The 11,017-nt window shown below is 43.9% G+C and overlaps 1 protein-coding gene across 1 annotated transcript; it reads right to left on the bottom strand.

Annotated features, from left to right (window-relative positions):
- Nucleotides 1-425: 425 nt before the first annotated feature.
- Nucleotides 426-6,433, bottom strand: LOC139254864 (secreted phosphoprotein 24-like). Its single transcript, XM_070873848.1, has 6 exons — nucleotides 6,310-6,433; nucleotides 6,064-6,167; nucleotides 5,762-5,890; nucleotides 5,471-5,602; nucleotides 625-693; nucleotides 426-491 (listed from the first exon to the last, which is right to left on the bottom strand). The coding sequence occupies exons 1-6, from the start codon at nucleotides 6,359-6,361 to the stop codon at nucleotides 426-428; spliced, it is 552 nt and encodes a 183-aa protein (XP_070729949.1). The 5' UTR covers nucleotides 6,362-6,433.
- Nucleotides 6,434-11,017: the final 4,584 nt, after the last annotated feature.

Raw genomic sequence — 11,017 nt, 5'->3', positions numbered from 1 at the left:
AACTGTATAATCACATAAGGTGTGCCACCAGAGGGCACTGCGGTGGGAGACCTGAGGGTCACCTGCATAGTTGTGCAGGGCCCAGTATAAAAGACTGCCCACCATGCTTGTGCCTCACTCTGGAGTTACAATAAATGGGATGAAGGTCACAACTGCTCAAGTACAATACTAGACCTTGTGGGGTCTTTCATAAGAGTATTAAAGACATAACACAAATGATATGTTGGCCATTATTATAAGATGATTTGAGTACAAGAGTAAAATGGCTGGATTTTCAGCATTACTGATTTCGGGGCGGTAATGGCGGCGGGATGGTAAAGTTTGCACCCTGGAACAGTTTGCGCCTCAGTCAACAAAATCGGGCAGCTGGGCCCTGACTGTGGGGCGGAGCACTAATGGAGGTGTTACATTACTCTCTTAGGGCGCTAGGCCAGTTGAGCATGCGAAAATCCCGAGTTAAACAGCCGGCTCAGGAGCGTTATGAGAGAGGCCTGGGAGAAAAAGAAACCTGATTAAAAACCCACCAAAAACATTCCCAATACATTACCCATGCCACCACAACATAAATCGTAAAAAAAAACAAAAGAAAAAACAATCACTTTACCTGAGGTGGTCATTACTTACCTCATTGCAGCCGGTATAGGTCGGACCGCCTGTTTTGACCGATGGTCCCAGCAGGGCGCGCTGCGGGACCTATGGGTCAGGCGGGAGTCAAAAAGCGAGCCGGTGTTGCAATCAGAGGCATTGCACACCGGTTCAACTCTTCCGCACGGTACTGTTCCGCGCCCCGCAAAACCAGCTGACAGCCCGCCCAGAAGAGCTCACCGCTGCCATTGTTGCCCCGTCAGGGTGAAAACAGAAGCAGACATCACCGGAAAATCCAGCCCAACATGTCTTACTGAAGTTATATAGGGTTTTAGTGAGACCACACCTGGAGTTTTGTGTACATGGTCTCTTTACCGAAGGAAGGACAGACTTGCCATAGGGGGAGTGCAATGAAGGTTCACCAGACTGATTCCTGTGTTGGTGGGGATTGTCCTGTGAGGAGATCACTATGATCGAGTAGACTAGGCCTATATTCTCTAGAGTTTAGAAGAATGAGCGGTGATCTCATTGAAACAAACACAATTCTTCCAGGGCTTGACAGTATAGATACAGGGAGGATGTTTCTTTCCGCTGGGATCCCAGTCTCACAATAAGGGGGTGGCCATTTAGGGCTGAGATGAGGAGAAATTCTTCACTCAGAGGATAGTGAATCTTTGGAATTCTCTACCCCAGAGGGCAGTGGATGCTCAGTCTTTGAGTATATTCAAGATAGAGATCAATAGATTTTTCAATATGAAGGGAATCAAGGGATATGGGGATAGTGTATGAAAGTGGAGTTGAGGTAGAAGATCAGCTATGACCCTATTGAATGGTGATGCAGGCTCAAGAGGCCAAATGGCCTACTCCTGCTCCTAATTCTGATGTTCTTATGTTCTTAAAAGCCCCAGTTCACCAGTAGACTGAGGAACCTTGTCACAAGTGTCTGACAGGCTGGTTTTGAGTGTTGTGTATGTTCTTTTGTTGGATCATTGCCGAGGAAATGTTCATCCCTTAAATTTCAGAGTTGCGTTCAATGGCTGAGTGTTGGAGTAGAGAAATATTCACCAAACATCTCATATTCTGCAGTGCAGCAATAATCAATACCGCCTTGGTACAGTTGGGGCTGTGGGGTCAATGGTTAAACCAATGATAGGTGACACGCACCATCAATTGGGATTTATGGTATTGAACCTGCAGTTCCCCTCCCAGAAGGACCGGTCATTCGTGTCTATTATTGATGAGAATGTAAGAGGCCCTGCTCTCAGGATGCCATCATTTGTTACTGTCCTGTCCCCCAGATATTCAGCTAACTTTATCTTCAGTGGAGAACAAACTCATCCTCTGTATTTGGGGGCCATTCAACAATCCTTTGGTGAAGGTTAGAAAACGCCAATATATTTTATTATTGCTAATCGTTATCAATAAGACAATCAACTGCAAAAATGTCACCATTTATACTCATATTTGAAGACTTCTCAAGTAACGTTTCTTTTGACTTCTTTTCCACTTGTAATAAAATATACATTTTTAGATGTTCAGCATTGAGTTTTAGAATCATGAGGTCAACACTTGTGCACCTTGACACCATACCATTATTTCTAATCTCACTACAATCTTTCTGAGGAAAAACTAACCAGGGACACTATGCTACTAAACGGTAACTGATGTGGCTCTGATATCCATTCTAGGTTGTTACCATGTCCAGGATGATTCTAAAAGTGTCCAGCACCAAATCCATGTCTGTAGTTAGTGCGAATCTGATTGCAATGGTGTTGATTTGGTTGGTTCTCAGTTGCCTATTGACAATACTGTCTCAGATCATTTTATTATCCTGCCTGTTGCTTGCTCAATAAAATCATATTGCTATCTTAGGCTCTCCAAACAGTAGTAGTGATGTTCGGGAGGGCATCAAACAGGAAATTAGGGGTGCATGCAATAAAGGTGCAGCAGTTATAATGGGTGACTTTAATATGCACATAGATTGGGCTAACCAAACTGGAAGCAATACGGTGGAGGAGGATTTCCTGGAGTGCATAAGAGATGGTTTTTTAGACCAATATGTCGAGGAATCAACTAGGGGGGAGGCCATCTTAGACTGGGTGTTATGTAATGAGAGAGGATTAATTAGCAATCTCGTTGTGCGAGGCCCCTTGGGGAAGAGTGACCATAATATGGTGGAATTCTGCATTAGGATGGAGAATGAAACAGTTAATTCAGAGACCATGGTCCAGAACTTAAAGAAGGCTAACTTTGAAGGTATGAGGCGTGAATTGGCTGGGATGGATTGGCGAATGATACTTAAGGGGTTGACTGTGGATGGGCAATGGCAGACATTTAGAGACCGCATGGATGAAGTACAACAATTGTACATTCCTGTCTGGCATAAAAATAAAAAAGGGAAGGTGGCTCAACCGTGGCTATCAAGGGAAATCAGGGATAGTATTAAAGCCAAGGAAGTGGCATACAAATTGACCAGAAATAGCAGCGAACCTGGGGACTGGGAGAAATTTAGAACTCAGCAGAGGAGGACAAAGGGTTTGAGTAGGGCAGGGAAAATGGAGTATGAGAAGAAGCTTGCAGGGAACATTAAGACGGATTGCAAAACTTTCTATCGATATGTAAAGAGAAAAAGGTTAGTAAAGACAAACGTAGGTCCCCTGCAGTCAGAATCAGGGGAAGTCATAACGGGGAACAAAGAAATGGCGGACCAATTGAACAAGTACTTTGGTTCGGTATTCACGAAGGAGGACACAAACAACCTTCCGGTTATAAAAGGGGTCGGGGGGTCTAGTAAGGAGGAGGAACTGAGGGAAATCCTTATTAGCCGGGAAATTGTGTTGGGGAAATTGATGGGATTGAAGGCCGATAAATCCCCAGGGCATGATGGACTGCATCCCAGAGTACTTAAGGAGGTGGCCTTGGAAATAGTGGATGCATTGACAGTCATTTTCCAACATTCCATTGACTCTGGATCAGTTCCTATAGAGTGGAGGGTAGCCAATGTAACCCCACTTTTTAAAAAAGGAGGGAGAGAGAAAACAGGGAATTATAGACCGGTCAGCCTGACATCGGTAGTGGATAAAATGATGGAATCAATTATTAAGGATGTCATAGCAGTGCATTTGGAAAGAGGTGACATGATAGGTCCAAGTCAGCATGGATTTGTGAAAGGGAAATCATGCTTGACAAATCTTCTGGAATTTTTTGAGGATGTTTCCAGTAGAGTGAACAAGGGAGAACCAGTTGATGTGGTATATTTGGACTTTCAGAAGGCGTTCGACAAGGTCCCACACAAGAGATTGATGTGCAAAGTTAGAGCACATGGGATTGGGGGTAGTGTGCTGACATGGATTGAGAACTGGTTGTCAGACAGGAAGCAAAGAGTAGGAGTAAATGGGTACTTTTCAGAATGGCAGGCAGTGACTAGTGGGGTACCGCAAGGTTCTGTGCTGGGGCCCCAGCTGTTTACATTGTACATTAATGATTTAGATGAGGGGATTAAATGTAATATCTCCAAATTTGCGGATGACACTAAGTTGGGTGGCAGTGTGAGCTGCGAAGAGGCTGCTGTGAGGCTGCAGAGCGACTTGGATAGGTTAGGTGAGTGGGCAAATGCATGGCAGATGAAGTATAATGTGGATAAATGTGAGGTTATCCACTTTGGTGGTAAAAACAGAGAGACAGACTATTATTTGAATGGTGACAGATTAGGAAAAGGGGAGGTGCAAAGAGACCTGGGTGTCGTGGTACATCAGTCATTGAAGGTTGGCATGCAGGTGCAGCAGGCGGTTAAGAAAGCAAATGGCATGTTGGCCTTCATAGCAAGGGGATTTGAGTACAGGGGCAAGGAGGTGTTGCTACAGTTGTACAGGGCATTGGTGAGGCCACACCTGGAGTATTGTGTACAGTTTTGGTCTCCTAACCTGAGGAAGGACATTCTTGCTATTGAGGGAGTGCAGCGAAGGTTCACCAGACTGATTCCCGGGATGGTGGGACTGACCTATCAAGAAAGACTGTATCAACTGGGCTTGTATTCACTGGAGTTCAGAAGAATGAGAGGGGACCTCATAGAAACATTTAAAATTCTGACGGGGTTAGACAGGTTAGATGCAGGAAGAATGTTCCCAATGTTGGGGAAGTCCAGAACCAGAGGTCACAGTCTAAGGATAAGGGGTAAGCCATTTAGGACCGAGATGCGGAGGAACTTCTTCACCCAGAGAGTGGTGAACCTGTGGAATTCTCTACCACAGAAAGTTGTTGAGGCCAATTCACTAAATATATTCAAAAAGCAGTTAGATGAGGTCCTTACTACTAGGGGGATCAAGGGGTATGGCGAGAAAGCAGGAATGGGGTACTGAAGTTGAATGTTCAGCCATGAACTCATTGAATGGCGGTGCAGGCTAGAAGGGCCGAATGGCCTACTCCTGCATCTATTTTCTACGTTTCTATGTTTCAATCTGAAAACTTCAGAAGGTTTGAGAGTCATAAATAGGCAACAGAATTGGAAAGTCGTTAGCGGATACTTCACAAGTGCTTGAGAAAGATTGAAGAATCTGTTTGTGACAGACAACAGTCTGCAATACAGACAGTAATAAATTTAACGTGAAATGTAACATTCTCGCTCTCTGTCCCTCTTTTTAAAACTACTGGGTTACTATTTCATTTATTCTTGTTAATTATAATCTTGTGATACATCTTTCTGTCTGAAGATCTTCTCATTCTCTATACCTATATCAGTACGATCCTCACACTATTTGGAGAGCTACTCACTGAGCGCGCTACAACACCCTTGACACATCTCTCCCTCCACATTTTCTCAGGGGAGAAAATCCTGACCCAAAGTCCAGAAAGCCGATTGCCCTGAATTGTATAATTGTGAGGTTACCTCAATACTGTCTTCACTTGACTCTGATGAATCACTGCTGCTGTCAACTGTCTTCAAACCTCGACACTCCACATCGATGTCAACGACCTCACCAGCAAAATATTCAATACGGCTTTTGCAAAAACCTTTTTCCTGTCAAAATAAAACACAAATCTTCTTAAATAATTAAATGACAACAAGCTCAGCACTGACACAGAGTATCTATGCTATAACTCAGTACACACGGCCCTTTCTATGATATAACTCAGTGCACACGGGGGTTTTGATGCTACAATATAACTCAGGACTCACAGCGGTCTTTCTGGGGCAGAAATGACAGCTGGGATCATCAAATTCCAGTCCAGAATTCTTGGAGCAGACGATTTCTTTGACTGAGAATGTTAACTCCACGTTGTACGACAATTTGCCTGTGCGATAAATCTAATGAAAGGGAAACAGGTGATTAGTGTGTTACCATATCCAGTGTTCTTACTCTGGTCAGATAAAGTTCAGAACAACACAGCTCTTTATTTTCCACAGATGCCTCCACTGGGACAGTTAGAATCATCACCAACTCTAGACAGTGAAACACACTTAGACCAGGACACACTTACATCCTTCACTCTTCTCCTGGTTATACCACAGAGATTGGTGGTCTCGGCGATTTCATTCAGCTTTATAACTGACTCTCTCAGAGCATCCTTAGGGCTTGGTACTCCTGCAGAGAGAAAAGGAAAGTTGTACAAAACACTCCAGCATCCTTCAGTGAATTCTTTTGAAACATTGGTAAACTATCGCTGACTGAAGCTCATTGCCAATAAGTCGTTGCTTTATGAGGAGCCGCTCTCTCCAGTACGTACCTGAGCAGTGGAGGATCTGCACTGCAGCAATGGTGAGGAGAAAGGAGTTCATTCTGCCTCTTGTGTGATCAGCTGGCTGGTTTCTAAGAGTAAAGGAGCTGCTTCTCTCTCTTGCTCTGCCTTTTCCTTGCAGCGTTCAGTCTTTATATACAGTACCTCCACCACTGGAGTTAACTCCTGAAATTATTCAGTTGTTTACAGATTGGGTCAATTTATCGAAGAGCTCATTGCTCCAGGAGTGATGTGCTGAAACTAACAATCTTTGGACTGGATTTTAGGTTGTTGAGATTTTGGAGTGGTAATGGTGGTGAGGCGGTCCTGATACTGCTTAGAAAAAGTCGCGCCCTTGTCTGCAAAATTCAGCAAAAGATGAGGTTCCATGATCAGGGGCGCAAAATCAGCCAAATATTGCAGCGTTAACTAAGAATAATGTGCAGGTTAAGGTTGTGCAGATGCTCTGATTTTTGTTGATTGCGCTTGTAAATAGTTTCTTTGATTTAATGCACTTTATTATTGTTCAGTGCCCTGCAACATAACGTTGTATATTGTATGGTTTTCTTTAGTTGGGGGGAGTTTTTGTTACTTTGTTGCAGTAAAATGTCTGTTTGATCCTTTGCCATCGGTGTCTTGTGTATTATTCAAATGTTCACCGGAGATGTGCCTTTATGGGGGCACATGGTTCTCCAGTATTAGCTCCATGCCTCAGTTTCCTCCATTTAGGAGAAACGGTCCATTATCAGCTGGCGACGTGCGACTCTTGGTCTGGCAGCATCTCCATGCTGCCTCCCCCGTGGATGGTGTGGCTATCCGATGGGGACCTTGACAGACTCCTCTTCGTCATCCTCCTCCTCCTGAGGCGGGCCTGCAATCCCCACTGGCAATGCTTGGCCCCTCATGATGGCCAAGCTGTGCTACATGCAGCACACCATAATAAATTTGGATACCTGTTGAGGGGAGTTTTGAAGGCTGCTTCCAGAGCAGTCCAGGCATCGGCCTGCCTCTAGGAGATGGCATATCTCTGTCAGGACTTCCTATCGGAAGTGCAGCCTTCTCACACACTGTTCCTCAGAGCTGGAGGTATGAGCATTGATGCCTGTAAACCCATGGGGGGTAAGCCCTCCTCCCAAGATGTCTTCGGCCTCATTCATCCATGGCCCGACATGGCCAAGAGCTCTTGTTGTATCCTGATGCCTCCTAGCAATAGCATGGAGGATGTTACGCAAACTAGTAATGCCCACATTAAATTCTTTTAGTGAAGATGTAAGGAGACTGAAATGGCAGTTAAAAGTACCGTTTTCAAGTCATGCAGCATACTGTGCGCAAACGTTGCAGTTGATGTGGACTGCGATGTAGGAGCCTCCTCCCTCAAAGTAAATACGCTGCAAATAGACCTACTAGACTGTGGGAATGCCTAGTTTTTCAGGCATTTCCTGGGATGGGTGTATAAAGGGGTGCTCGGGCCTAATTTTGCATCCGGGGCGCTAGCAAAGCATTGCATGATGATTGACGTCATGATCGCAGTGAAACTAATGGGTGAGGCGGTAAGTTTTTGCACCGCCGCAAGCCCTGAGACGAATTTGCCGACTGGGCGGTAAATGCTTGACACCTGCCATTATACATCAAAATAACCTTTACCGCTCCTCCGTGGCGCAACCAGAGACTCAAGGGTGCCGAAAATCCAGCCCAAGTTTTTAGAATAATTTTCTATTGAATCATAGAATCATAGAAGTTTACAGCACGGAAGGAGGCCATTTCAGCCCATCGTGTCCACGCTGGCCAAAAGAGGCTACCCAGTCTAATCCCACTTTCCAGCTCTCGGTCTGCAACCCTGCAAGTCATGGCACTTCAAGTGCACATCCAAGTACTTTTTAAATGTGGTGTAGGGTGTTTGTTTTTTGTCACTCTACTCTGATTCTTAGACCTCGAAACTTATAGTGGGAAAAGGACAACACATGACACAAACTTTTAGGCTTAACCCAGTGTTCATTTTGTTACGCAACAAAAAAGATGACTAAAAACAACAGGACTAGACTGCCGAAAGTAATTGACTTGAGACATACAATCACCAGCCCCTGGCTGTAGGTTCCTGGTCCTGCTTCTGGCAGTTAACTGCAGCTTGTTCCTTACTTGTTCTTCTGCTCTTCCTCCTGCATCTGTTTAGCTGTCTTCTCTGCTCCTTGTTGCCTGTTTTTCTTGCTTGTCTGTGTCCGTATATATCCAGGTTTTGAATAAGTTTCCCATTGTGACGAGATTCGATTTAACGATCCATTTAACTGTTTGGGTGATGAGGTTGAATTACTCCTGATTTGTATGCAAAAGATATTTCCATATGCTGAAATGCTGTTAGCCCAAAAATTTGCACCTTGTGGCGGGGGGGTGGGGTGCGGTCCTTTGTTGTTACAGACTTGATGTCCCCAATGGTTCTTTCCCCATCCTGGTTAATCAAGTTCAGGGCTTCATGTTGTTGTTCCATTGTTGTTATGCATGAAGTAAGTTTTTATTTTCCTGTTCACAGGGTGTTCTTAATTGTCCAGTTTAATTTTATTAGTTCATAGCCTGTGTTTTTTCTGAAGATTAGTAACCTTACAATATCCCTACTTTTAATGTCTCTTATAATAAACTTAAGAGACATTATTCTGGGTGGCGTCCTCTTTTTCCACGAGCGTTTCTGGGTGATTGCAGCCTTCAATCAAATCTCCCTATTACATTTCTTTTTACACACAAAACCCAATGTTTTTACAATACAGCACTGTTTCTTATAACAAAACCATATTTGGCCTTATTCTGACTTCGGTTTATACCATTTTTATAAACACTTCGGCCTGGGTTTATTTTAATAAACTTTCCAGATTCCCTTTCCATGTCATTTTCTTTAATTTACAGAACAGAACAAGTCAATACAATACTATTATCAACTGTACAATTACTAATGAGTGTGATAGGATTCGAACCTATCAAGCAGGAGGATTTCAATATTAAGTCCCTGATCCCATCATGGAGGGGCCAACATTTCCTTGATTTCTCCCCTTACTTTATCATTCTCCTGGTATAACATGTAATAATGTTTGTGGGACAGCTCGATGTTCTTTAATAGTCAGTCAGATGTTTGGGTAATGGCGGGATATCGTATCCAAAACGCAGTATGTATTCCTGGAGGTTTGGTAACGTATCGTTGACTGTGATACTTATGTGTTTGTGGTCTGAAATAAGAATTATCCTTTCTTGTGCTGTTTGTGTCTCTACCTGGGGTTTGAAACAAAAGGTAGAATCCCTCACTGGACACCAGGTGTCCTGGTGTATTCTATACCGACTTTCGCTGGTGGTGAGGGGTGCAAAATTCACAAGAGACCCCCCACCCCACCCCCCCTCAGTATTTGGGCTAATTCAAAAGGAAATTTAATTTGGTACTATCTACCGGAAAGTTTGGAATCCTAAAGTGCTTATGGAAGAAACTACGAACTTCAATCGAATTTTGGATTTTAACAGGACAAATTCAAGGCTGTGGATGGGCCTAAAGGACTGACAGGAGACAACCTGATTCGTGAGACTACCTGGGTGTGAGGACTAAAGTTAACTTGTCTGGAGAAATGCGTATTCGAGAATCCTTCTCCACAAGAAACATTAACATGACAACAAATAACTCAGAGATAGCCAGTCATCAAGCTGAATCTGGAAAACCATTTCAGCATATTCATCACAAAGAGTCCCAATCCAGCCTGTATGCGAAAAACTAAGCACAAAAGGACATTGCGATTACCAGGAAACAGTTTTCGAACATCAACCCACCCAAAACATATTCACTTTTAACGAGCCCGCCAAAATATTACAAAGAAGAGTCAAGCCCGCCAAATTTAAACAAAGAATTATGAACTGATGTGGCGCCAAGATTAGAACCAGTCAAACCATATAACTGGCCCCTGTTTCAACAGAGGATATGCCACACTATGCCTAGTACCATACTATGCTTGTGTCATCAAGACAAGGAGAGAAACCAACATGACAGTTGAAAACTAACTTCTCCAGCCTCGAAGTCCTGAAGTCCTTAAACATAGAAACATAGAAAATAGGTGCAGGAGTAAGCCATTCGGCCCTTCGAGCCTGTAACACCATTCAATAAGATCATGGCTGATCATTCCCTCAGTACCCCTTTCCTGCTTTCTCTCCATACCCCTTGATCCTTTTTGCTGCAAGGGCCATATCTAACTGCCTCTTGAATATATCCAATGAACTGGCATCAACAACTCTCTTCGGTAGGGAATTTCATAGATTAACAACTCTCTGAGTGAAGAAGTTTCTCTTCATCTCAGTCCTAAATGGCCTACTCCTTACCCTGCAACTGTGTCCCCTGGTTCTGGACTTCCCCATCATTGGGGATATTCTTCTTGCATCTAACCTGTCCCTTCTCATCAGAATCTTGCAAGTTTCTATGAGATCCCCTCTCATCCTTCTAAACTCCAGTGTATAAAGGCCCAGTTGATCCAGTCTCTCCTTATATGTCAGTCCAGCCATCCCTGGAATCAGTCTGGTGAACCTTCGCTGCACTCCCTCAATAGCAAGAACGTCCTTCCTCAGATTAGGAGACCAAAACTGAACAAATATTCCAGGTGAGGCCTCACCAAGGCCCTGTACAACTGCTGTAAGACCTCCCTGCTACTATACTCAAATCCACTAGCTATGAAGGCCAACATACCATTTGCCTTCTTCACCA

The sequence above is a fragment of the Pristiophorus japonicus genome, chromosome 3, assembly GCF_044704955.1.
Source record: "Pristiophorus japonicus isolate sPriJap1 chromosome 3, sPriJap1.hap1, whole genome shotgun sequence".
Taxonomy (NCBI): Eukaryota; Metazoa; Chordata; class Chondrichthyes; family Pristiophoridae; genus Pristiophorus; species Pristiophorus japonicus.
Note: the sequence above shows the minus strand (reverse complement) of the source record. Positions and strands in the feature narration are given on the sequence as shown.